Source organism: Manis javanica, chromosome 5, assembly GCF_040802235.1.
Source record: "Manis javanica isolate MJ-LG chromosome 5, MJ_LKY, whole genome shotgun sequence".
NCBI lineage: Eukaryota > Metazoa > Chordata > Mammalia > Pholidota > Manidae > Manis > Manis javanica.
In genome coordinates this window covers 134,558,692-134,586,543 of record NC_133160.1, presented here as the reverse complement: position 1 = coordinate 134,586,543, position 27,852 = coordinate 134,558,692, and the positions used below count along the sequence as shown (strand labels likewise).

At 37.3% G+C, this 27,852-nt stretch overlaps 1 protein-coding gene across 1 annotated transcript in view; it reads right to left on the bottom strand.

Annotated features, from left to right (window-relative positions):
* TXK (TXK tyrosine kinase) overlaps positions 1-27,852 on the bottom strand; it is a 63,726-nt gene that overhangs the window by 18,106 nt on the left and 17,768 nt on the right. The window contains exons 3-9 of the mRNA XM_017650906.3: positions 27,225-27,327; positions 26,275-26,480; positions 23,720-23,785; positions 18,563-18,617; positions 12,973-13,052; positions 11,905-12,032; positions 708-782 (exon numbers count right to left, since the gene is read on the bottom strand). Coding sequence (XP_017506395.2) covers positions 708-782; positions 11,905-12,032; positions 12,973-13,052; positions 18,563-18,617; positions 23,720-23,785; positions 26,275-26,480; positions 27,225-27,327 — 713 coding nt within the window. The remainder of the gene's footprint in view (positions 1-707; positions 783-11,904; positions 12,033-12,972; positions 13,053-18,562; positions 18,618-23,719; positions 23,786-26,274; positions 26,481-27,224; positions 27,328-27,852) is intronic.

The window sequence follows — 27,852 nt, the reverse complement described above, 5'->3', positions numbered from 1 at the left end:
GTTCATTTTTAAAAATTAAACAGGACCATGATTAACTTAAATAAATTGCTAATGATGGAACTTTTGTCATATGTACTCTATGGGGCAGAGAAATAATCCAGGCACCAATAACACTCTGAAATCACCCTTCCATCCTGATTAACACAGAGATCCTGAGTCATGGTTACCTATGACACAATGTAATTGTGTTACCATCTTGTCAGCATATTCTGATTCCACTAATGAGAGAAATTTAAGGAAATAAAGTGCCACCAAATTAGAAAAAAGGATTCTTTGCCTTTTACTTACTCTCATAGGTTTGCAAATACCACACCGTCTAAAAAACAGCTTCAACTGAAGATGAAATGAACACTTTTAGCAGATCTTTTTAGCAGGTTCCCTTTGGGAATCAGTCATTTCCCAGCCACCCTTATAACCAGAGAGTGACAACCCAGCCATTCAAATAAAAAAAACTATAATTTACCAAGGGAGCTGCTGATAACATTAAGTGAAATTCAAAGTAAAGGTGAAATATTTCCCCCCAAAATTTAAATTGCCCTTATAAAATGCATATATTCAAACATCTCAGAAGGGGGATTTAAACTTGGAGAAGAATCATATCTAGATAGACATATCAGAAGATCCAAGAGTTTAAAGGATGTAGAGGGGATGCGAGGCAGATTTTTTACTGGATTTGCTATTTTATTGTGCACATGTGCATACTTTACCATAGCTAAAACCAGCTGTGGCTGGTAAACAACTGCCCATCAGTCCAACAGGGTAGCGGAGACGGGTCAGGAGACCTAGAGAGAAAGAAATCGGCTTTTCAGGCCTAGTTACTAATACAAAAGAAAAAAGAAAAAACACAAAACAAAGACAATACCATTCTTTAAATAAATTAGGCAAAAAGTATTCTACAGTTAGCCTGTTTGCTTATTTTTTCCAGCTGAAAAACATTTTTCATAAACAAGTACTCACTGAACACAAATTTTAAAACCTAAGGAAATTTAAAGATGAAATTAAGACCCCTCATAAAATATTAGCATCCAGAAACACATTGTTATCATTTTGGTAAATATCTTTGCAAAAACCTCCAAATATGTATTTGAAAACATATATACATCTCTTTCACAGAAATGTAATTGTTTTGCTATATAAGCTTTTCACACTGAACATGTAGTTGATATCCAGCAATTACTATAAATAGGTATTAAAGTTATTTCTAGGCTTTCACTGTTATAAAGTACTGTATTTTCTTGAACATACATTTGTTTGTACTTCTCAAGTTATTGCCTTAGAATAAATTCCTTAAAATGTGATTTTCTCATCAAAGGGTATATAGAAAGGTTGTACCAATTCATTCAACCACCAGTGTTTAAGTGTACCCATTTCTCTGCCCTACTCTATAAGAGTAGTTTTTATTTTAAAAAAATAACATGGTAAAGTAAATGAGATTTATTTTGATTGGGTCAACAGGCAGCATTCTATAAGGTCAAGTTGAGTACAGTTCAGCATTATCTAGGTGGTTGGAGAGGCACTGAGTAAGACAGTGATGGTCTCTGTTCTCATGGAACTTAGATTCTTGTGGGGGAAGAAAAAACAAGTAATACACATACACAAGAAAAAGCAGATGCAATCGAGCAAACAGCATAGACAAAACAAAGCTCCTTTAGAGTGCATGCTCAAGGAAGGCCTTGCTATCAAGGTGACAGCTATGCTGACATGGACTGACAATGAGCCATCTTACTAAGACAGGAGGAAGAGAATTCCAGGCAGATGGAACAGCATGTGCAAAGGCTAGAAGACAGAAATAAGCTTGGCCAGGATAAAACCAGAAAGAAGCATTAGTATGTGCATATTGTGTACAAAACCCTCTTCTAGGTAGAACCCAAAGATTCCAGAGGGCCGAAGATGAGTCCGATGAGGACTCTGCACATAGGGGCTCCATCTCAGTGTGGTAGATTAGCAGAGAGACAGAGCTTCAATCTAAAAGGAGTAAGTCCTGTACACGAGATATGCAAGGTGCACTGGGACACAGAGGAAGACCACCTCATATATTGTTGGATTCAAAGATTTCTGGGATGAAATTTTCCTGAGATGAATCTGATACATGGAGCTAACCCATGAGGAGAATCTGTGAAGGACATTCGGGGCAGATAAAACAGCCTGAGATGATATTTAAAGGTGTTAAGCAGGGTGGGCCACTTGAGCAAAATGCAATAGGTAGTAGAGGAAATAAATTACACTTGAGAGGTATGGGGTTCTATCTTAGTAAAGGAAGTTAGGCAGAGAGAGGCAATTCCAATTTACAAGGAATAAGTCTTATGCAGGAGATACACAATTACACTTGGTTATATGGTTCTTGCCAGCCATGCTAGGGAGCATTATATCTTCTTGCAGGTAAGAGGGAGCCATTAAAAGGTCCCAGTAAGGGAGTGGCATGGGCAGATTTACCTTTTTGATAGGTCATTTTGCTATCAGCATACAGGATAGACTGAGGGGAAGTCAACATTGGAGACGAAACCAGTGAAGAGGCCACTGCAGTTGTCTACATGAGCAATAATTAGCCCAACACTAGAAGACAGGGAGAGGCAGGGACCCATACAAGACATATTTAGGATATGAAATTATTTGCACTTGATAGTCAGAAGTTATCTGTTAAAAAGAATGGAATCATCTCTTGTGACTCCTTTGTTTCCAGCCCCTGTAATTGTGAGGATGATGATTCCATTATCTGAGACAGACAATAGGAACAGGAGAAGGTTTCAAGGGGGAGTGGTGTGTAAGATGAAGATTTCAGCTTCACCACTGAAGTTCAGAGTCTGTGGGAACTGCAAAGGCCTGTGTCTAACAGGCAGAGAATTATGCAAAGGGGAATGTCTAGGGTAAGAAGAGAGGTGATCAGGGATGGATCCCTGTGGAACACCAGTGTTTAAGGGAAGAGTAGGAGAGGGATCCACAGGGAGGACGTGTACAGAATGATCCGAGAGAAAACAAGGTGGTGTCAAAACATCTAGGGTGCAGGGGAGTTCAAGGGGGGCTGCAGGGAAGACTTGAAAATATAAGAACTAGAAAGCATCACCATATAAGGGTCAATATGGGGGGCATCAGTAAAGCAGGGCGATCAAGGCAGAAGCCAGACTGTAGACTTTTAAAAAGCAAATGGAAAGTGATCGAATAGAGACAGAGAATTGTAACTTAAAGGAGCAATGCCTAAAAGAAGAAAGGACTAAGGGAGGGTTTTATTTTTGTTTTTCAAGTAAGAAAGTCTTAAGCATGTTTACAGGATAAAGGACAAAGGCCAGAAGAAACGGAAGAGGTGCAGGAGAGAAAGGCAGAGGGGACTGTGGGTAGTCCCGACAGAAGAGGAGTGTGGTGGGGACAAGAGCGCAGGCTGGGCCTCGCCGCTCCCAGAGGGAATGAGGTGAGGATGAGCTCATGGGGGCAGGCGGAGGGGACCGAGGGAGCTCGTGTCTGCCAGCTTGTCACTGAAGCAGACGGCTTGGTGATTTGCTAGAGGGCTGTGGATGACACTGGAAATGGGATTTTGAGAAGAATGGTAAAAGTTTGAACAGAAGATAGGAAAGGATGCTTAGCAGTGACTCTGAAGACCTAGTGGAATTTACAGGCCTCATGAAGTTAGGACTCTATGATGCAGGATCCACATAAGATCATAACAGGAATTTTGTTAAGACCCAAATACTTCCCTCTAACTTTTAAGTTTTTATTTGTCAAACATTTTTATTCTGCGAATTAGTGCCAATGGTAGTATATATCCTTCTGGTAAGGAGATAGATCATAGTGAGCTAAACTGACCAGAAGTCAAAACGCAGACAGGATCATCCTCAACTCCAATCTACAGCCTTTTCTAAGCCTGGATCCTGCGAAATGCGCCTCTTTCTGGAGGAGACAGCGGTCCCTGAGTGCAGACTCTGAAGCCAGTGGGTTCAGTGGCTCTAATGGCTTCAAAGATTTCTGTGAGTTCAAATCTCAGCACAAATATTATTAACTATGTGACATTAAGCACAACTCATGCCTCAGTTTCCCATCTGCAACATGTAGATACCAACAGCACCTCCCTCACAGGATTACTCTGAAGACAAAATAAATAAATGTACCTAACAGCACTCAGAACGGGGTTTGGTCTAAAGCAAGTCTTCAGTAAACATCAGCTGTTTCTGGACCCCAGGCCTTTCCTCTTTTCATACTTTTTTCTTGTCTTATTTCTTTTCTGCTTTTCTTTCTCCCTAATAAACAGTGGTCGGAGTTATAAGTTTTCAACCCCTGTTTCTCATTTTTTTAATTTGATCCATTTTTGATCCATTTTTTATTTTAAAAGTTATCTAGTATTTTATCAACTCTGAGAATAATGTATACATTGTAACAGAAAAAGCAAACGTTGAAGCAATCTGTACCACAGAAAACAACAACTTCCCTTGTCCCCAGTCTGTCCCCACAGGCACACATTAACAGCTTGTAGTCTGTTATTATGTTATTGGTTTAAACGTTATTATCCAAACATTAAAAGAATTTTTCTGTTCACACACATATGCATAAATGTGTTTTTTTTTACAGAAGTGGGACTATAATACACTACTTTGTGCTTTTTTTTCTTTACTAAAAAATTTATCACTAACATCTTTGCATGCCAGCACATCCTGACCTGTCTCAGTATTTTTTTTAACCTCACCACCATAACCACTCTGTTTCTTAAATTTTTTCTTTAAGGAAGGGGAAGAAGGAGTGTGAAGAAAAAGGCTCAGACCGGATTCTAAGGGTTTCTACCTCTCGCCGCAAATAGGTCCTGCCTTACTCCCCTCAGACACAGTGCCACTTCCTCTCCACCCAAACTCCTAGTGACCATCTGGAATATCCACGTGGATTCATCCCACAAGTGGACAAAGATTTCCTTGGATTTATTCCTGATATTTAGAACCAGTGTAATGGAAAAGCGGCCACTTTCCAGAAGGATTGTTTTGTCAACACAACTTTTCATGAGAGAAATCTCAAAAAGTATTGCATGACAAGGAGTCAAAACAATATGAAAAGTTACAGGGGGTTCCAGATTCTATAATGCTGAGATAAGGAGATTCCCCCATGGGCTCAAAGTGCTCCAGGACAGGTTGGGTGAGGGCTGAGGCCAGAGCTATGATGGTAATTGTGGTGGTACTTTCTGCAATCCTGTATCTTTCCATAGATGATAGATTTGCAAAAAATACCAATTATTGCAACTAACAGCTGGGGAAGGGGGTTAAATATGCATCTGAAGAGGGGCAGAGCCAAGATGCCGGCTTGAGTAGAACAGCAGAAACCTCCTCCCAAAACCACATATATTTTTGAAAATACAACAAATACAACTATTCCTAAAAGAGAAAACAGAAGACACAGGACAACAGCCAGATACATCCACACCTGCAAGAACCCAGTGCCTCACGAAGGGGGTAAGATACAAGCCGCGGCCCGGTGGGACCCGAGCGCCCCTCCCCCCAGCTCCCGGCCGGAGGAGAGGAGTAGGAGCAGGGAGGGAGAGGGAGCCCAGGACTGCTAAATAGCCAGCCCTAGCCATCCGCACCAGAGCGCAGACACACAGTGCATGGGGTGCTGGAAACTAGGGAAACAGGACAGTAAGACATGTGAGCAGGTTCCCACAGCTGGCGCCCCTGGGACAAAGAAAAGCGAGTGCTTTTTGAAAATCTTAAAGGGACAGGGACCCCATAGCTGGACAGAAGTATCCCGGGACACTTAACCCAGCAGCTGGGAATCCCAGGGAACACTGGGCGCCCTAACCCCCTGGGCAGCAGCGCAGCTTGGAGGCCCCTCACAGTGATAAACAGCTTCCTGCCTGTCTCCCCTCCAAAGCAGCTCCACCATATTGGAGCACCAGACCAAGGCAGGCCACACCCATAGCAACCGCGGAGCTTAACTCCACAGCAATCACGGAGCTTAACTCCACAGCGGCCGGTCAAGAATCAGAGGCCCCATCTGCATGCACCTGCCCAGCACAAGCCGCTAGAGGTCCCTGTTCTCCCAGAAGAGGAAGGTCACAAACAAGCAAGAAGGGATGTTCTCCCAGCCGACACACAGCGCCAGCCCTGCACAACTACCTCTATCACCATGAAAAGGCAAAAGAATTTGATACAGACTAAAATCACAGAGTCAACCCCTGAGGAGATAGACCTAACCAATATTCCTGAAAAAGAATTCAAAATAAAGGTCATAACCATGCTGACGGAGCTGCAGAGAATTATACAAGAGTTAAGGGATGATGTCCGGAGGGAGATTACAGAAATGAAACAATCTCTGGAAGGATTTATAAGTACAATGGGTAAGATGCAAGAGGCCATTGATGGACTAGAAACCAGAGAACAGGAATGCATAGAAGCTGACGCAGAGAGAGATAAGAGGATCTCTAGGAATGAAACAATATTAAGAGAACTGTGTGACCAATCCAAAAGGAACAATATCTGCATTATAGGGACACCAGAAGAAGAAGAAGAGAGAGAAAAACAGATAGAAAGTGTCTTTGAAGAAATAATGGGTGAAAACTTCCCCAAACTGGGGGAGGAAATAATCGAACAGACCACGGAAGTACACAGAACTCCAAACAGAAGGGACCCAAGGAGGACAACACCAAGACATATAATAATTAAAATGGCAAAGATCAAGGACAAGGACAGAGTTTTAAAGGCAGCTAGAGAGAGAAAAGAGGTCACCTACAAAGGAAAACCCATCAGGCTATCATCAGACTTCTCAACAGAAACCTTACAGGCCAGAAGACAATGGCATGATATATTTAATGCAATGAAACAGAAGGACCTTGAACCAAGGATACTGTATCCAGCACGATTATCATTTAAATATGAAGGAGGGATTAAACAATTCCCAGACAAGCAAAAGTTGAGGGAATTTGCTTCCCACAAACCACCTCTACAGGGTATTTTAGAGGGACTGCTCTAGATGGGAGCACTCCTAAGACTAAACAGATATCACCAGAGAAAATAAAATCACAGCAAAGAAAGCAGACCAACCAAATACTAACTAAAGACAAAAAACAAAATCAACTACCCAAAAAAGCAGTTAAAGGAAATACAAAAGAGCACAGAATAAAACAACCAACATATAAAGAATGAAGGAAGAGGAATAAGAAGGGAGAGAAATAAAGAATCACCAGACAGTGTTTATAACAGCTCAATAAACGAGTTAAGTTAGACAGTAAGATACTAAAGAAGATAAGCTTGAACCTTTGGTAACCACGAATCTAAAGCCTGCACAGGCAATAAGTACATATCTTTCAATAATCACCCTAAATGTAAATGGACTAAATGTACCAATTAAAAGACACAAAGTAATAGAATGGATAAAAAAGCAAGACCCATCTATATGCTGCTTCCAAGAAACTCAGCTCAAACCCAAAGACATGCACAGACTAAAAGTTAAGGAATGGAAAAAGATAGCAAACAACAGGGAGAAAAAAGCAGGTGTTGCAGTACTAGTATCAGACAAAATAGACTTCAAAACAAAGAAAGTAACAAGAGATAAAGAAGGACATTACATAATGATAAAGGGCTCAGTCCAACAAGAGGAAATAACCATTATAAATATATATGCACCCAACACAGGAATACCAGCATATGTGAAATATATACTAACAGAACTAAAGGGGAAAATAGAATGCAATGCATTCATTTCAGGAGACTTCAATACTCCACTCACTCCAAAGGATAGATCCACTGGACAGAAAATAAGTAAGGACACGGAGGCACTGAACAACACACTAGAGCAGATGGACCTAATAGACATCTATAAAACTCTATATCCAAAAGCAACAGGATACACATTCTTCTCAAGTGCACATGGAACATTCTCCAGAATAGACTACATACTAGGCCACAAAAAGAGCCTCAGTAAATTTCAAAAGATTGAAATTCTACCAACCAACTTTTCAGACCACAAAAGTATAAAACTAGAAATAAATTGTACAAAGAAAACAAAAAGGCACACGAACACATGGAGGCTTAACAACATGCTCCTAAATAATCAATGGATCATGAACAAATTAAAATAGAGATCAAGGAATATATGGAAACAAATGACAACAATAACACAAAGCCCCAACTTCTGTGGGATACAGCGAAAGCAGTCTTAAGAGGAAAGTATTTAGTAATCCAGGCATACTTAAAGAAGGAAGAACAATCCCAAATGAATAGTCTAATGTCACAATTATTGAAATTGGAAAAAGAAGAACAAATGAGGCCTAAAGTCAGCAGAAGGAGGGACATAATAAAGATCAGAGAAGAAATAAACAAAATTGAGAAGAATAAAACAATAGAAAAAAATTAATGAAACCAAGAGCTGGTTCTTTGAGAAAATAAACAAAATAGATAAGCCTCTAGCCAAACTTATTAAGAGAAAAAGAGAATTAACACACATCAACAGAATCAAAATGAGAAAGGAAAAAATCACAACAGACTCCACAGAAATACAAAGAATTATTAGAGACTACTATGAAAACCTATATGCTAAGAAGCTGGAAAACCTAGAAGAAATGGACAACTTCCTAGAAAAATACAACCTCCCAAGACTGACCCAGAAGGAAACAGAAAATCTAAACAGATCAATTACGAGCAAAGAAATTGAAGTGGTAATCAAAAAACTACCCAAGAACAAAACCCCCGGGCCAGATGGATTTACCTCAGAATTTTATCAGACATACAGAGAAGACACAGTACCCATTCTCCTTAAAGTTTTCCAAAATATAGAAGAGGAGGGAATACTCCCAAACTCATTCTATGAAACCAACATCACCCTAATACCAAAACCAGGCAAAGATCCCACCAAAAAAGAAAATTACAGACCAATACCCCTGAAGAACATAGATGCAAAAATACTCAACAAAATATTAGTAAACCGAAATCAAAAATATATCAAAAGGATCATACACCACAACCAAGTGGAATTCATCCCAGGGATGCAAGGATGGTACAACATTTGAAAATCCATCAACATCATCCACCACATCAACAAAAAGAAGGACAAAAACCACATGATCATCTCCATAGATGCTGAAAAAGCGTTCGACGAAATTCAATATTCATTCATGATAAAAACTCTCAGCAAAATGGGTATAGAGGGCAAGTACCTCAACATAATAAAGGCCATATATAATAAACCCACAGTTAACATCATATTGAACAGCGAGAAGCTGAAAGTTTTTCCTCTGAGATCGTGAACAAGACAGGATGTCCACTCTCCCCACTGTTATTCAACATAGTACTAGAGGCCCTAGCCATGGCAATTAGATGAAACAGAAATACAAGGAATCCAGATTGGTAAAGAAGAAGTTAAACTGTCACTATTTGCAGATGACATGATATTGTACATAAAAAACCCTAAAGACTCCACTCCAAAACTACTAGAACTGATATCAGAATCCAGCAAAGTTGCAGGATACAAAATTAACACACAGAAATCTGTGGCTTTCCTATATACTAACAATGCACCAATAGAAAGAGAAATCAGTAAAACAATTCCATTCACAATTGCATCAAAAAGAATAAAATCCCTAGGAATAAACCTAACCAAAGAAGTGAAAGACCAATACCCTGAAAACTATAAGACACTCTTAAGAGAAATTAAAGAGGACACTAACAAATGGAAACTCATCCCATGCTCTTGACTAGGAAGAATTAATATTGTCAAAATGGACATCCTGCCCAAAGCAATATACAGATTTGATGCAATCCTTATCAAATTACCAACAACATTCTTCAATGAATTGGAACAAATAGTTCAAAAATTCATATGGAAACACCAAAGACCCCAAATAGCCAAAGCGATCCTGAGAAGGAAAAATAAAGTGGGAGGGATTTCAGTCCCCAACTTCAAGCTCTACTACAATGACATAGTAATCAAGACAACTTGATACTGGCACAAGAACAGAGCCACAGACCAGTGGAATAGAATAGAGAGTCCAAACATTAACCCAAACATATATGGTCAATTAATATACGATAAAGGAGCCATGGACATACAATGGGGAAATGATAGTCTCTTCAACAGATGGTGCTGGCAAAACTGGACAGCTACATGTAAGAGAATGAAACTGGATCACTGTCTAACCCCATACACAAAAGTAAATTGGAAATGGATCAAAGACCTGAAAGTAAGTCATAAAACCATAAAACTCTTAGAAAAAAACCTAGGCAAAAATCTCACGGACATAAACATGAGTGACTTCTTCATGAACATATCTCCCCAGGCAAGGAAACAAAGGCAAAAACGAATAAGTGGCACTATATCAAACTAAAAAGCTTCTGTAGAGCAAAGGACACCATCAATAGAACAAAAAGGTATCCTACAGTATGGAAGAATATATTCAGAAATAACAGATCCAATAAAGGATTGACATCCAAAATATATAAAGAGCTCACACACCTCAACAAACAATAAGCAAATAATCCAATTAAAAAATGGGCAGAGGAGCTGAACAGACAGTTCTCTAAAGAAGAAATCCAGATGGCCAACAGACACATGAAAAGATGCTCCACATCACTAATCATCAGAGAAATGCAAATTAAAACCACAATGAGATATCACCTCACACCAGTAAGGATCACCATCATCAAAAAGACAAACAACAACAAATGTTGGCGAGGTTGTGGAGAAAGGGGAACCCTCCTATACTGCTGGTGGGAATGTAAACTACTTCAACCATTGTGGAAAGCAGTATGGAGGTTCCTCAGAATGCTCAAAACAGACATACCATTTGAACCAGGAATTCCACTTCTAGGAATTTACCCTAAGAATACAGCAGCCCAGTTTGAAAAAGACAGATGCACCCCTATGTTTATTGCAGCACTATTTACAATAGCCAAGAAATGGAAGCGACTAAGTGTCCATCGATGAATGGATAAAGCAGATGTGGTCCATATACACAATGGAATATTATTCAGCCATAAGAAGAAAACAGATCCTACCATTGCAACAACATGGATGGAGCTAGAGGGTATTATGCTCAGTGAAATAAGCCAAGTGGAGAAAGACAAGTACCAAATGATTTCACTCATATGTGGAGTATAAGAAAAAAGAAAAAACTGAGGGAACAAAACAACAGCAGAATCACAGAACCCAAGAATGGACTAACAGTTACCAAAGGGAAAGGGACTGGAGAGAATGGGAGGGAAGGGAGAAATATGGGTGGGGAAAAAGAAGGGGGGGCATTACAATTAGCATGTATAGTGTAGGGGGGGAGGAATGGGGAGGGCTGTGCAACACAGAGAAGACAAGTAGTGATTCTACAACATTTTACTATGCTGATGGACAGTGACTGTAATGGGGTTTGTGGGGGGGACTTGGTGAAGGGTGGACCCTAGTAAACCTAATGTTCTTCATGTAATTGTAGATTAATGATAACAAAATTTAAAAAAAAATATGCCTCTGAAATATAAGTCAAATTGTAACTGTGAAAGGCTGTGTCCTGTATAGCCTTATGTGTTCTCCAAATGGGAAAGAACAGAGAATGAGAGATCTAAGGGTAATTTTCTATTACAATTGCCTAAAATAGAAAGCAAATTTATAGCGACAAGGAGAAGGAAGCATGACTATTTAGGATATTTGAAATCCCATTACAGCTAGCCCTATGAAATTTTCCAGAACAAATGCATAGTGACTTAATGGCCTTTTGCTGCTTTGTCATCTATCATTTTTTTAACATAAATGTAAAAATATCAACCTACATCTTGCCCCTGAACTAGAAAAACAAAGAAATATCAATTAGGAGGTGAACTACTCAAAAGAAGGTAATATTTCAAACTCTTAAACATTTCTACAGAGATATTTGCTCCTGTTAAGTGTCTGAGACGAAAGATGCATTGCCCACCCAGGGCCTGGTTCGCCGACTCTCCCAGATGGAAGCTCCTGACTTACCAGCTGCATTGTGTTGGTGATACCAGATCAACTCAGGGATTGATGCAAAGTAGTGTCTTTCAGCCACATACCACTGGCCAGAGTCATTTATTTTAATCTGATAATGTTTGATGGTAGCCTCCATACTTCTGCAATCAAGAAACTGTGAATTAGTAAACAAGAAAAAAAAATTACTTTGGAATTAAGTCAGCTGACTAAGCAACAGCACTCCACCTCTAAAAGTTTTATCCGAGCAAGACTACACTGAAGAGCAGACTGGATTAAACAGGTGCCTCACCATCCCAGGAGAATTCCTCCACTATCTTATTAGGACCTTAGATTCAAACATAACTTCAGCCAAAGTTGTCTAGGTGACAAGTCTAGTGTCCATAGAACTGGAGCTCATAATAGATATTTATAAGTACTATTGAATATCAGGTATCAGTTCAATGAACAAATAAATGCACTCTGAGAGATGTGAAGAGATTTGAGGCAAAGAAGGGGGGAAAACCAAAACAGGGTGTAATGATGAGCTAGCTGGTTTGCTGTGGGTGACGATGGTCAATCCCACTAGGAAGCTAAGACAGACTGTGGAACACACCTTGGAACTGTCCCACTAAAGTGCAGAGGAGCTGAGGGGCCTTCCTCCACTCCTCATTGATGGAGTGTTGCTCCTAGGATGCTAGTTCCCAGGCACTTCCAGTCTATCCATAGGGACCATGAGTTCCCACAGCCAGAAAGCATCCTCAGGCAGAAAGACATGGGCAACTTTCTGAGTGCAGAACTCTCTGCAGGCAAACTCTAGGGTAAAGGAAGGGATACCAGGAGAGCACCCCTACATGTGCTACAGCTAATCTAACCTCCTCCCTTAATGGGTCAGGAATAGAGATGTGAGAGGTTAAGTAACTTATCCACTGTCATACACTGAGTGTGTTAGGGACACAACTTGAACCCTTTAGTTGTCCTAACTTCCAGGCGAGCAATTTTCTACGCTGGTTCCTGCTTACATTCTCTATGTAGTGGTATCTCCATAAAAAAGACTTCCCAGGGACTGGTATTTCTAAAGTGATCAAAATCACAATTGCTCACCTTCTTGCTCTTACAAACACAGAAATTGTATAGGATCCCAGATGTCTTGAATCTCTGACAATAAAAGCACCTTCTTTAGACTGCAAAACAATTCATTCATTGTACAAGTTTATTCCTTATTAGGAAGAAAGACACACCTACATCTCAGTAATGATTACTATAAAGGGATGAGACTGTTTTTACAAGTACACATAATCTTATCTCCATTACAGGTTTAGAAGTCATCACTATAAAATAAAATATAATTGGTACAAGGATTTGTAATGTATGGGTATTTAAAAACTTTGCCCCTGATTTTTCCAAGAAAAAACTCTGCACTTGGCAACCTTGCACCCCACCATTTAGTTATTTTGTTTTACTGATCAAGATAATAGATAAAAATAGCCAATGAATAGGAAGAACTCTGACACAGACTGACAGGATTATACTTTGGAAGAAAAGAAATAGTATGCAGGTGGGGGGTGAGGGAGCAGAGAGAAATCCATCTGGAAAGGTAGGGAGCAGGAAAAGATGAGAGTTCATGGTAAGGATGGAGAGAGACAAGATCTGAGGGAGGCTGGAGAAAAGAGCAAGAAGAGCCATTTTCGTTGCTGCAGGGGTACAGGAGAGGCATTAAGAAAAATGTCAGGAGGGAAGAATATCATAAGTTTGATGTTAGATTATGAATTGGATCCCCGTTTACCATTCTTTGGGAAACTCCAATAATGCTGTGAATTGCCTTCAAATTAAGCTTGAATGGTGGGTTGTTCTGTTTCGTTGATATGTTTGATATTATACAAAGTTTCAGCTTTCCCAAGTGTGCTTATGCTGGTGAAAAGGGAAACATCTCTTTTCTTAATTCTTGATAAAATAGGAATATATGTGTACTTCCTTCATACAAAGCCCTATTTACTTTAGTCCCAAGTCCAGCATTATGCTTTATGTGGAAATCATTCCAACTAAAATCAGGAAAAAGAAATGCCCACTGTCAGCACTAGTATGTAATACAGTTCTGAGATACTTGTCCATGTAATTGAGGCAAAAAGTTAAAATACTGTAATCAATTTTAAAAGAGGAGCAGAAATCATCACTGTTTGCTGCTGACAAGATTCTGTACCTGAAACCCAAGGGAATCAACTGAAAAATTACTACAAAAAATTTAAACAAGGGAATCAACTGAAAAATTACTACAAAAAATATCTGAATTTGCCAATCATCAGTCACAAAATTGAGAGCTTTCATCAATAAAAATAAGATACAACCATTTATAATAGCAACAAAAAAGGTAAAATGCCCTAAAATACACTTGAAAATAAATGTGCTTTATAAATACTTGAAAATAAATAATAATTTATTATAAATAGATAAAATACACTTGAAAATAAATAATTTAAAATATTAATTTTAAATTAATAAATAGAATAAAAAGAGCTATATGGAGAAAACTTTGCTCCTGAAGAACACACAAGTGTTTGCTATTCTCATTACATTTTTAATCTACCTAAGATTTATTTTTGTTTGAGGTAGACATCTAATTTTAATTTTTTGTACATGAGTAATTAATACATGTACGGGTCCCAGAACAAATCGATCCTGAAACCCCATTGATTTGTAATGCCTGAACAATTTTTCCTAAGTTACTCCATAAATTTTATGTAACTAACAGGAAGTTTTTTTTAAACAAGGCAAAGTGATTCTGAAGTTCATATATACAAAATATATATTTAGAATATTTCAGAAAAGAATAATTAGGGAGGCTAGCCACATAAGAGAAAGCCTCAGTATTTAAAACAATATAAAGGCAGTTTGTGAATACTTCAAGCTGATCAATGAAACTTAAGTAGAAAGTCCATATATAGTCCAAACACAGGAATTGTGTTTTTGAAAAAAGTGGCATCTCAAATCAATGCAGAAAAGGTAGATGCTTGGTAACCATCTAGAAAAAAATTCATTCAGATCCATACCTCACTGTTGACATCAGGAAAAATTACAAATTAATCAAACATGCATATGTAAAAAAAAATCACCAATGTAACTAAGAAACATGGGAAAAATTTTACAACCTTGTAGAAGGTAAGGCAATTCTAACCTGATGCATATGATAAAGCCTTATAAAAATTTGTCTAACCTCAAACATATAAAATTCAAGTATTATTTACCAATGGCAAAAAGATAATGAGACAACTGAAAAATTGAGAAAAAGTATTGCCATATATCAAAGAGTGAATTTCCTTAATATAGCTACATAGGTTCTACAAATTGTGAGAAAACGTAAAAAATTCCAATTGAAAATTTTGCAAAGGATATGAACAGATAGCTCACAGAAAAGGAAATGCAAATACATAAAGTTTAACACATAAAAAGAGTTTAATATTCCCAGAACAAGAGAAATGTCGGTTAAACCCACACTGAGATGAGACAGCAGAGAGCAAGGTTCCAAATGTTTCATACAAACACTCGCTGAAAAAATTGATACGATTCCTATAGAAGGCATTTTAATAGCTATTAACACTAGAAAGGTATACGCCTTTTGACCCAGAATTTTCACCTTTGGGGATTTATCCTACAAATATATTCATGTAAATGGGAAAGGATGTATGTGCAAATTACCTGTGGCGGTAGTGTTTTAATAGCAAAGGAGGGTATATAGTACAACTTAAATTTTCACAATAAAGGATTGGTTACATAAATTGCAATACATCCCAACTAAGAAATACTATGCAGATGTAAAATAAATGAGGACACTTTCTGTGTTCTGATGTGAAATGATGCCCAATATATACTGGTAAGTGAGAAAAAAAAAAGTACAGAAGAGCATATATATTTTGTTATCATTTGTGAAAAAGAACAATATGAGAAACTATACTCATTTGTGTATGTGTTAAATCTCTCTGAAAGGACAGGAAATAAACTAACAATAGTAGTTTATCTGTGGAGAGGGGTATTGGTGACTTATGGACAAGGACGAAAAAAATTTTTTTCAAAACGTTTTGATTTTAAACCATATGAACATACTGACTTTGGAAATATGAAACACATAGAAATTATAAGGTGCTTCTGTGAAATGTATGCAATAAATTTGAAAATAAATATTAAATCAGCAATTCTCTGAGTAAATATAAATTACCAAACACCTCAAAAAGAAAAGAAAATTAAGTCAATAGTCAAATATCAAACTGTTTAAAAGAGCAGCATGTCCAGACTTTTTATGAGATATACATCTAACCATCAAGGAGCAAATACCTTCTATCTGATATAAACTATTCCAGAGATTGGAAAAAGAGACAAAACCGCTTACCTCAATTCATTTTATAACGTTCAGATAACCTTTACACTAACACCAAAGTCAGGCTTACTTGTGAACGTAACAGGACAAACGTTAAATATAATATTAGGAAGCCCAAACCAGCAATATATACTTTAAATGACACATGAACAAGTAGGATTTAGCCTAGGCTCATTTTTAGAAGTATGCAAATTTAAAAAATATTTTAAGAAATATAAGAAAAATATTAACTTCGGGAGAGAGAAGAATTTCTCCTACTAAAAAAAAGGCATAGGATCATAATGAAAAATATTGAGAAATTCAACATAAACATTTTTTAAAATTCTGTATAAAGGAAATAGCTTCAAGTTTTTTAGAAGCCAGAAACCAGAAGAATATAGTTGTAATATATAACTGATAAAAGATTGGTATGCAGAATATATTTTTTAAATCTATATTAATCAGTTAAAAAAAGCAAACACACTATAGAAAAATGAGCACAGGATTATCAGCAGGCTTGTAACAGCAGAGGAAACCCAGCCCACTACCAGACACCCACACTCAATCGAACTGTTTATCAAAGAATCACATTTTAAAACAAATACAATTTCTCACTCAATGAACTGAAAAAAAGTGTGAAACTGCCAAGTGTTGGTAAGAATGTAAGGAGCCAGTTTTATCATTCCCTGTGAGAGCATACATTCGTACAAGTACTTTGGAATCATCATTTGAAATTATCTGGTTAAATCTGCCCATACCCTCTGACCAGATCATTCCATTTCTGGGTATAATTGGAAGATACCCTTGCCCTTGTGTACAAGACAACATGTAAAAACAGGAAGTTCTTTGCAGAGCAGTTTGTAATAAGAAGTTAGTGCAATGGATGTGTTTTGGTACACTCATATAATGACATACTACACAGCAGTTAAAGCAATGAGTTTGATCCAACTGTACCTATATAAATGAAATTGAAATATAATGTTTAATTTTTAAATCAACATACATAAGATTTCCTTTATGTCAAATGTTAACACATAAAATAACACTATAGGTTGTTTATGCACATACATAAGAAAAATATAAATGCATAGGAAAAATGAGAACACACCCTTCTATTGTGATTGCCTCTGGGAAGAGGACAAAAACGATGAGGATGGGTTGAGCTTCAACTGCATCTGTAGTTTTTTATTTTGTTAAAGAATGTTATGGCCAAATGTTACTATTTGTGATATCTGGGTGGTGGGTATGGGGTGGGGGGCTTTACATAACTCCGTTCTGGCCTTTGTGGAAGTCAGACCCTCGCCCTGTCAAGATTCCTCTCAGATGCTGATCCTGCATAGCCCAGTGAATTTGGGAATATTGACATGTGACCAACTTGGTACCATGGACCTACTTTTGGACTTTCTTTCTCCAGTTGTGCTTGCCTGTTACAACATCTTTGTCCATTCTGGGCCTACTAATACCAATTTGCAGAAGGCCCCCTGACGTCACCTTGCTAGACAGAGTCCACATTTGCTGCCACATTGCATTTCCTCCTAACCAGTGAAGCCAGGCCTGACCTCCCACCTCCATCCCCACAGCCACCAGAGGCTGGGTCTGTGTCCCTCAGACTCTGCATATCTCCCAGCTATTAACTGGGCCTTTTGCCTGTGTTCTGAGCCATTACTGGCATTGACTTTTTAGTTACAGAATGGATTCTTTCATTCACATTTCTAGATTTCCTCAACATCCGACAGCAGTACATAGTGACACACAACCTATTACCTAGTTTCTAGTTTTGACTCTACATTTACCTACAGTCAATATTTACCGTCAGTTGGAAATTTCAGCTCTATGCAGTTTTGTTTTGTTTGACCTAAATGAGCAGTTTTGAACTGAATTTGATATTTTGGCTACCCTATTCTTTCCTTTGTTCCTAAAGAACAAAGTGCAGCACCATGTGTTTTTCTGTATTTGCGTTTCTAAGGAGCCTTAGCCAAACTCATGAAGATAGAGTGTATATTTGATTGCCTTTGATGCAAAGGTCTATGGGTAACTCAAATACAGACTCTATTGGCAGAATCCACTTTGAAGTGAATGAAGGCGTTTCAGTATGTTGGAGTTGAAAGCATATCATGAGAAACACATTTCTGAAATTACGATAAAGTCAATGGAAAACATGCTCTGATACAAATATATCTGGTTTACAACTTATCAGAAAAGGTACAGTACAGATGAAGTTGTAATAACACTGTAAAACTACAGAGAATAAGATGTAATAAAACTTTTTAGTTGGGTAAAGTCTTTGTAATGTACTCTCAGAATAGTGCAAATAGTCACAATTTATTTATAAATAAATTGAATTACCTCTTGTCTCAAAAGATGTTCTGCCTGATTTCTAGTAATGTTTCTGTGGTACCACCTGTAAAAGCAATAAAGATAATTTTAAAATTTTATATTTTATTTCCCCCCTCAAAAAAAAACCTGCTTTGTTTCCTTCATTTTTAAGAACTTACTCCAGAACTGACTTTACAAGTTGAGTGTTTTTAAATTCAGATAAACAGTAATATAATGATACTAATATGTCAGTTAATTTAGTTTAATACAGTTTTATTAATTGTAAGCTTCATATCTTGATTCAATTTTCTGATACACATTTAGTATATAATTTTGAATGATTTAACCTCCTGAAAATTTCCATGGAAAGTATGTGGTTAAGAGGTCATCATCTCCAATAAATATTTATTGAGCTTCAGTAAACAAACTAAAAAACACTTATTTCTTCCTTTCATCTCAGGAACTTCCCATTTGCATGCTTTTATATGTGCTATGTTACCATTCCAAAATTAAAACTCACTCTAATTTGCTTGACTATCCTAAGTAGGTTAACTTGTAGTGAAATTAATAATTTAGTAGAATAAATAGAAATTACTAAACAAGTAATTTAGTAGGATAAATAGAAGAAATTTAGTTGAATAATTTGGAACAACCAATACATGCCCTGCTCCAAACACCCTCTCAGCCTCACGTTTCTCCACCCTCCCCTCCCTAAGCTTTGGCCACACTGGGAGTCTCTCCTGCAAATTCACCAAGCCCTTTTCTGCCTCTGATCTTGCTGTTTCCTCTGCACGAAATGCCATTAACTGACTTTAGTATATCAGAACTACACACAGTAAACATAATTAAATAATAGTATAATTTAAACTTATAGTTTGGTATGACAATACCTAATCAGTAAGCAAATGTACAGGAAAGAGAAAGGAAATGGTAAAGGGGAGAGAAAGAAAAAATGGCAAGATTTCATTTCAAAACAAGATTTTTTAAGGGAGTTAAGCTAATATTACCAGAGACACTATTTTGGGGGACAGTGCAGAAAGAATGCTTATCTGGCCATACGTTGAGTCACAGTGCGTGGGCCAAATGGTGGTTAAACACAACTGTGGTACCTGACTTTGAGGGTGGAAACTTTCTCATCATGTGGGCTTCCCCTAACCTTCAGTAGTGTCAAGCTACCACTCAATTAAAATGGTCAGGTCTTAAAAATACTAATGCCCTCAAACTGAAAATGAACTTTCAAAAAGATGAAACATAGAAAATAGGGGATGATTACAGATGATTCTAGACAAAGTAATTTAACTACTTATCACTAGTGAAAACAAGACTAACTGTGGATGTTACACTGTGAATCATTCATTCAGTACTTTTAATGAATACTCATATATGGGAAGACAACATCAAGATGAATCTGAGACCTCTTATAGGAAGAAATTCTTTCACAGAAAATGAGGCAGAATTAAAAACACAGGGAACCAGTTTAAAGGGCTCACACTGGCTAAGTTGTGAAATTTAGGTGCTAAAAGAATAACATTATAGCTCACTAAAATGTACCGAAGCTGTGAAAACCAAGCCTGCATAATGATACTCGAAGAGGGAAAAGTTAACATAAATTGTTTTTTTTTCTAAATAATGTTTTTTAACTGCTATTATGCTGCTATTAATTTTGTTGCTTTGTACTTATTTATTATCCTGATAAACAATGTAAGTAAATATATTAATTTTGCTTAAATATAAATTAAAAATTCATCCATGTCATTAGAATGACTTCAAAGTAGCAATGGAAGAGCCAGATAGAAGTATATGATTAATTTAAGATCCTTTAAAATAATGCAGAATTCCACCAGGCAGGAAAGAGATGGGATGAATGCAATTTAGGGGAGGTTGAGGTATTTCAGAATGTATTGAGATCAGATGATAAAAGTTAGAACAATTTTTAAAAAATAAGTAAGGCTGCAACTCTTATACCTAGACAACACTTATTATGAAACTAATACTAAATGATGTGGACAGATGACTTGGCACAGGGCTTCTACTGACATATTTTTTTTAATCCATTATGTCCAGCTGTGGCTGAATACAAACATGTTTTTATACACGTAAGCCTGTGGTTCATGTCCCAGTATTAGATTTCTAATCAATAAGTAACAGTATTGAAGCCTTTAATTTTTGACCTAGAAACCCTATTTGATCTGAGAAGGTGAATCTGCTTCTCTTATTGACTTTCTACCCCTAAGAAGATTAAGCATTCAATGTGGAGATAATGAGATAGACTCATACTTCTGTAAAGTTCAGGACAAGCCATATGTCTGATACTCAAAATACCTATACTTTTAAAAGAATCAGGCATATTAGGTTTTTCCCTCTGATTTAAAATGTATGATTAATTTTAAACTAATTATTTGAAGTTAAAGACAATTTCACTAATTTTTAAAATGGTACTTGTATGGTTAAGAGAACTTGACTTACCACATTTAAAAGTTTAATTCATTAGATTTCCAAGATCATGTAAGGCTATTGAAATTACAAATTAGCCCTGTCAGGCATGCGAAATATTTAAACAGGAAATTGAATTTATTCAGTTTATTAATGCATGCTAAATGTCTCAGGAAATCTAATTAACTGAGCTTGAAAATAGAACTGATTGTTTAAGGACATTTCATACATTGAATTTGAAGATAATTATTCTTATTTCCTTAGATTTAGAAATAGTGTATCAAGATTTACAAGTTAAAATTGAAGGCTTACTGAAAATTAGGTTTTTACATTGTAATGTTGTTAATTTGGATATTAATTTAAAACCAAGGTGGCCATAAATATTTCTACATATGATGATTCTCCTGAGATGCCAGAAGCCCACACCAACATGGCATGTCTTCCCCCATCTGCCCCTGCCTACTTCCTAACACCATTAGGCCTCAAGTCAGATCCTCAGAAAGGTCTTCCCCCACATTATATCCTTATCTAAATTATACCCATTTCTCCTAGTGGTCCCCTACTATCCCTTCTTAACACCATAATTCAAATTACACATTTATTTGTGAATTTGGGATTATTTTGTGCCTATTCCTCCAGGAAACTAAATTTCCTGAGAACAGCAACTGCTTCTGTGTGTTCTATGTTGTAGCTCCAGTGCCCAGCACATTCGGGGCATCAGACTGAACACATCAAGTGGCTTAGAGAACTGAAGAGACATGAAGTACATCTGTAACAGCAGGCAAGGTGGACCAAACTGTAAGTGCCTTTCTGGAAATAGTAGTAACTGCTGGAATGTATTGAACATTTACTACGTACTGTAGGAGATGGGTATCATCGTCCCCAGTTTTCAGATCCTTCAGAGATTTAGAGACACTCAGTAGCTCTGCCCAGAGCCAAAGCACTAGTTAGGGGTGGTGCTGTAATTTGAATCCAGATTTCTCCCAGTATCTAAGCCCACGCTACACTACTTCAACCTAGGCCAGTGATTTCTATGTAGTCATTAGAATGGTGCTGGGCACATAATAGGTGGTTGACCCACCGTGGTGATTTGTATTGATAACTATTATATCTATATTTTAATGAGTTTTTTAAAAGAAACAGCAAGAAAAGGTAAAGTCTTCCCCTAACTGGAGTCATTAAAGATGACTTTTAAAGACACATAAATCAAGGCCAAAGAAATGATATTACTATTCTAACCTCAGAGTAGTTTAATTCAAATGATCCAATATCTAAGTAAAAGCAAATTGTTAAAGCCAGATTCCAAGCCCAGTCTAAACCTCGGAAGCAATGAGCACATTAATTAATAATCAAGGAAAGTAAGACAGCTGGTTAGTGAGCATCTATTCACTGACCACCAGGCACTGTGTTAGGTACCTTCACTCTTATCTCATTTAATCTCCTGGGAAAGCTGAACAGGGGCTATGATGTAGGAAAAAGTCTTATTTTTCTAACTTTTCTTAACAGATTTTCAAATAAAACTTCCCTGGATGTGGCCTGCAAAGAGACCTCTTTGTGTCCTCCAGCTCCAGCTCCAGCTGAGGGTAGAGGTGAGACCCCATCCTCACCCTCAAAGGGGAAAGCTTGAGTGACTGGATAGTTGTGGGAATGTTTTCTAAGGAAGGTGGGTTCAGCCACCCAAGGGCTTTTTTTTAGTGAGTGGAGCCTAGAATTTTCAGGTCAAGGGAGGGGGCATGACAAGCTGAGTGTAGGAGCTGAGAAAAGAGAAGACCCCTTATGATAGAGCTTAAGGGAGCATTTGGGAGAAAGAACAGAAATAGCTAATAGAGAAGGAAAAATTATGTAGTTATGTGTCCTGTGACTATCTCCTTCCCTCCAGTAAAGTCTACATTATTCATAAATGTTTCTAGAATTAGGTCTGTTTTAGGCAAAGGATATGCTGAGCCTCTAGGTGAGCTTAAATTAGAAACAAGGCAGACCAAGGTGAAGCTTTTATTCAGTTTCTGTTTGCTGCTTGGTTCTGAGAACCATGTCTTAGCGTCTCAACTCACATCACTTACTGCCACCTGCTGGAAGCACATACTAATTGCAAGATGAGAATCTAAATTGGGGGAGGGCACTCAAGGGCTCAGACTGCGTATCTAAATTTATAAAAGATTAGCACTACACTCAGCTCTGCCAATCTCTACCTTCAAATTTATCTTTCAACCTTAGCTTCTGATCTGCAGAATGAGGGGCTAAAAAACTGATTGCTAGGATCTCCTACATCTCCCAAATCTATAATTGTAACCAAAACAGACTTCTAAGCAGAACTCTAGTAAGCATGCCAAAAATTCTCCCAAACTAATCTTTTTCTCATTTTCAGCTGTTTCTAAAACATTTCCAAACATGAACCAAAATACAGCAATGTGCTATATATATTGGGTGCAATTTGCCACTCGTTAAAAAAGTATTGTCATTTTCAAAATGATTTTCCCTTTAAAACATAGTAAAACAAGCACAAGATGAGTGTTTTGTTTCACAATGTGGTTGTTAAAAAAAAGTGGCCATACAAAACAAAACAAAACAAAGTTTAAGAAAACGGAGTTTCTGAATCAACCATTATAAGGATCAAAGATTTCTTAAGCTGAAGCTGCCAAATGTGTTACTTTCTTTTCCTTTTATAGACCAAAAACAGTACCTATTCTTATAAGCTGCCAAAATATACCTGATTTTCATAGATTAACCATAGGGCATATTTTAGAAGACACTTACTCATATATTTCTAAATTGGTTAGTTTGTTTTCAGTCACATAGTTGCTTGGGATTAAGCCTTCATTCCTGTAACAAAAGAGAAAGCAAAAATCAAAATGCTTGGCACATTTGTGGCATTATCTTGGAAACAATCCTTTTAAAACCTCAAAGATGTAGGAGGAAATCAAATTCATTTTGCTCATGAAACTGTTCAAAGAGAAAAAAGGTCTTTTATTTCTATATTGGACTAAAATCTCTGTATGACAAATACTAAGATTCAGACTTGTATATAGTATAATGAGCTTTATGACACCAAAATCTTTTCAATGGCACTTACGTGATCTTTGGGACACTACAGTTACTAGATTTATATTTTTTAAAAGGCAATTACAAAGATATTGGCTTAATTCTTTTTAATTGTTGCAGAATAGAGAGACTAGATATTCTAGCTTAGCCACTCCCCTGTTGCAGCAATGCTGGAAAGAAATACGTGAACATGCCTTCTTGTGCACAAGTAAGAGTATTTCTTTATGACAGATACCAAACAGGGAAATTTCTAGATCACATAATATGTGCATCTTTCAGTAGATTCAGCAAATTGCCTTTGAAAGGAAATATACCAATTCACACACCGATCAGCAGAGTAGGGGTTTCTCTTTTCCTATACCTTCACCAATGAAAGGAAATTTAAAATTATGAAAGATCTCCAAGACATGTTATTGAGAAATAAAAGCAAGTTGCAGAACAATGTATGAAGTATGGTAAGGTTTAGGTAAATTAAATCTGCAAACAATAACATATATTTTAGTATGTGCATGAAAGGTCCTCACTGAATAGTGGTGCTTATTTTTGTGAAAGAAATTTGGTTTGGAGGTACGCCAAAGCAGAATTTTCATGTAATTTATCATGTTTGCATATTGTAAAAACTATATTCACTTATTAACTTTGAAGTTAAAAAGTTATCTGTGTCTTTTTTTTTAAGTCAGAGTCCAGCCAACAGGCCACTTGAAGGAGTGACTAATTACACAGTCCTGAACTTACTAACACCTCTTTTTCCAGTGAAAAGTCACCATCACATATGGAGTCTAAGGTAAGAACTGGTAAGACAGCCAAATCACCAGGAAAATATAATTAAAGAAAGAAGCATGCAATGTGGATATTTCTAATACTTAGATGCTTATAAGCTCCAACTCTTGACAAAGAACAGAAATCAGTGCCAGCATTCTCTCCCAGGGAGCCCAGATATTCCTCAGATTTCTTCTCCACTTAGGACTCCAGTCAGGCATTGCAATTGACACGAAGTCTATTTGCATCCCAAGGTCCCTTATTCTTTCCAGTTTAATTCAGCAAACACTGTAATGTTTATTTCCAAAATTGTTCATTGTAAAAATATAAAAATGATGAAGATACTGTTTCTGTTCTGACCTTAGAGCTTAAGGAGAAAAAAAAAGGTCAAATTCCCAAGGAAAGTAAAAGTCAGAATAAGAAGTTACATGGTAGAAGTTATTATTACCATTTTACAAATAAAATCTCATTAAAAATAGAACTACTGTATGATCCAGCAATTCTACTTCTGAGTATTTATCCAAAGAAAACAAAAACACTGACTCAAAAAGGTAATTGCACCCCCATGATCCCATGATCATCGCAGCCTTATTTACAATAGGCAAGGTATGGAAACAACCTAAGTGCCCATCAATGGATGATGAATGGATAAAGCAAATGTGAGATACACACACACACACACACACACACACACACACACACACATAATGGAATATTATTCATCCATAAAAAGGAAATCTTATCATTTACAACAACATGGATAGATCTTGAGAGCATTATACTAAGGGAAATAAGTCAAAGAAAAATATTGTACGATCTCACTTATATGTGGAATCTAAAATTTTTTAATTAAAACAAAACAAGCTCATATATCCAGAATTACAGATTGGTGGTTGCATGAGATGGAGGATACAGGGTGGGCGAAATAGGTAAGGGGCTCAAAAGGTACAAACTTCCAGTTATAAAATAAGTAAGTCATGGGGATGTAATGTACAGTATGGTCACTGTAGTTAATAACACTGTATTTATTGCACATTTGGAAGTTGCTAAGAGAGTAGATCTTAAAGTTCTCATCATAAGAAAAAAATTTTGTAACTGTGTGGTGATGGAACTTAACTACACATACTGTGGTGATCATTTGGTAATATATACAATATCGAATCATTATGTTTTATACCTGAAACTAACAGAGTGTTATATGTTAATTATACCCCAATAATAAATAAACAAAAACTCGGAAACAGTGAATGACTTGCCCAAGGACAAACAATAGTAAGTGGAAGCACGAGGATGTGAAGCCAGGTGTTTAGTTCTGAGACATGGCCTGAAATCACAGTGCTACAATGCTCTCTCATACGGATGGGGAGGTGTGGGGCCAGGTCCCATACCATGCAGAAGGAAGAGTTACAAACCTGGAGAACATGAGCCACTAAATAGTCTTCTTTATGCTTCAGAAGTCTTTAGAGGATACAAGAGGAGTTATTTGATAAGGGTCAAGATACCAGTCTTACCCAAAACTGTCTCTTGCCTTCCACCAGTGAGGATTATACTTCTCCAATATCAAGTATTCCTCTGCCCTCTTTAATGCCAAATCACAGGGCTCTCTGGGTAGAAAATCATACAATGCCTTGACTTGGATCTTCTCTTCAGCAAACTCAGAGGGTGGGAGGGGAGGTAGTGGCTTGCGTTTTGATTGTTGCACATGGCCCCTGTTTGACTACAGAAACCAAGGAGTGAGTTGTTACATTATTGTTTAAGCAATGTGTACCAGAAAAGAAAAGGGATACAGCATATTTGCCCACTTCCTCACTTTTGCCATCCAGCTGCACCAAAGCAAAAGCCTAAGTGGGAAAAACATAGGCAATGACTAACTATAAACAACACAGGCAATGACTAACTATAAAATATCTTTTGGATCCAGAAACACGCTTATCATTTTGTAAATTTTTAAGGTCATGAACATACTTGCCAGCATTGCAAACTGGAATTTTTTCACTTTGCAACTCCTAAAATTTAATTCCTCTCCAATAGTGTCACTTTAAGAGATTTGCTCTCTTAGAAAAAGGAAAAGCAGCCCTTCCCTTGCACAGGCTGCAAGCTTGTGTTTGGGTTCACCACACTACCGAAGAACAATGTTTCTCCCTACTCTGAACTGAAAATTAATCCTGGGCTCAAAATGGCAGTAGACAGAGTACATTTTTTTCCCCCATTCACTGTCCAGTTTCAAGTTTTTCCCCACTACACTGCCAGCCCAAATATATAGCAGAATCAGCTATTTTAGCTGTCTTGTCTTTTCTTTTGCTTTCTTCTAGGACACTCATTCTCCACATGTTTATTGAGCACTTATTATGTACCCAACACAGTATAGGTTCTGGGCACAGCAGCAAACAGTACCTCCTAGAAAGGGGACCCTAAAACCCCAATCTTCCTCTGTCTCCCTCCCCATCAAAATGATACTCACTTGCTTCTTACTTGGCAGTTCTCTGAACCATGCCCTGCGATGCTGAGTGTATTTTTCTGAAAGTTCTTCTTCTTTGCTCAGGCTTATTTGTGTTCTCACTTGTCTGACATTGAAAAACAATCATGTTACAATGATTATTTGTATTCAGGTTATCTAGAAATCCACTAGATTTTCACTAAACTAGTAGAAGAATCTGGGACTTCCTCCAACTATTTTTTTATTGGCCCCTGGAATAATGGAAGCACAATGGAAGGGGTAGTTAAAGCCTTTCTAACTCCATTTTCTCAGGCAAGTTCCTACCTCTCAGAACTTAACTTTTCTCATCTGGGAACCAGAGATGCTAAGAACAAGCAGAGTTGTTATGAGATAAAATAGAGAACACATGTCACATGCTCATACAGAATGTGGTGTAGATTAAGGGCATAAAATTATAATTACGATAATGAAAAACTTAATGTCAGGCACAGAGTTTATCATTTTACATGCATTGCCTCATTTGATGGTATCTATTGTGATAAAGGACATGCTGTAGTGATTAAGAACATGAGTTTGAAGCCCGGCTCTATCATTTCATACTGTGGCCTTGGGTAAGCAATGTAACCTCACTAAGCCTCAGTTTTCTCATTCA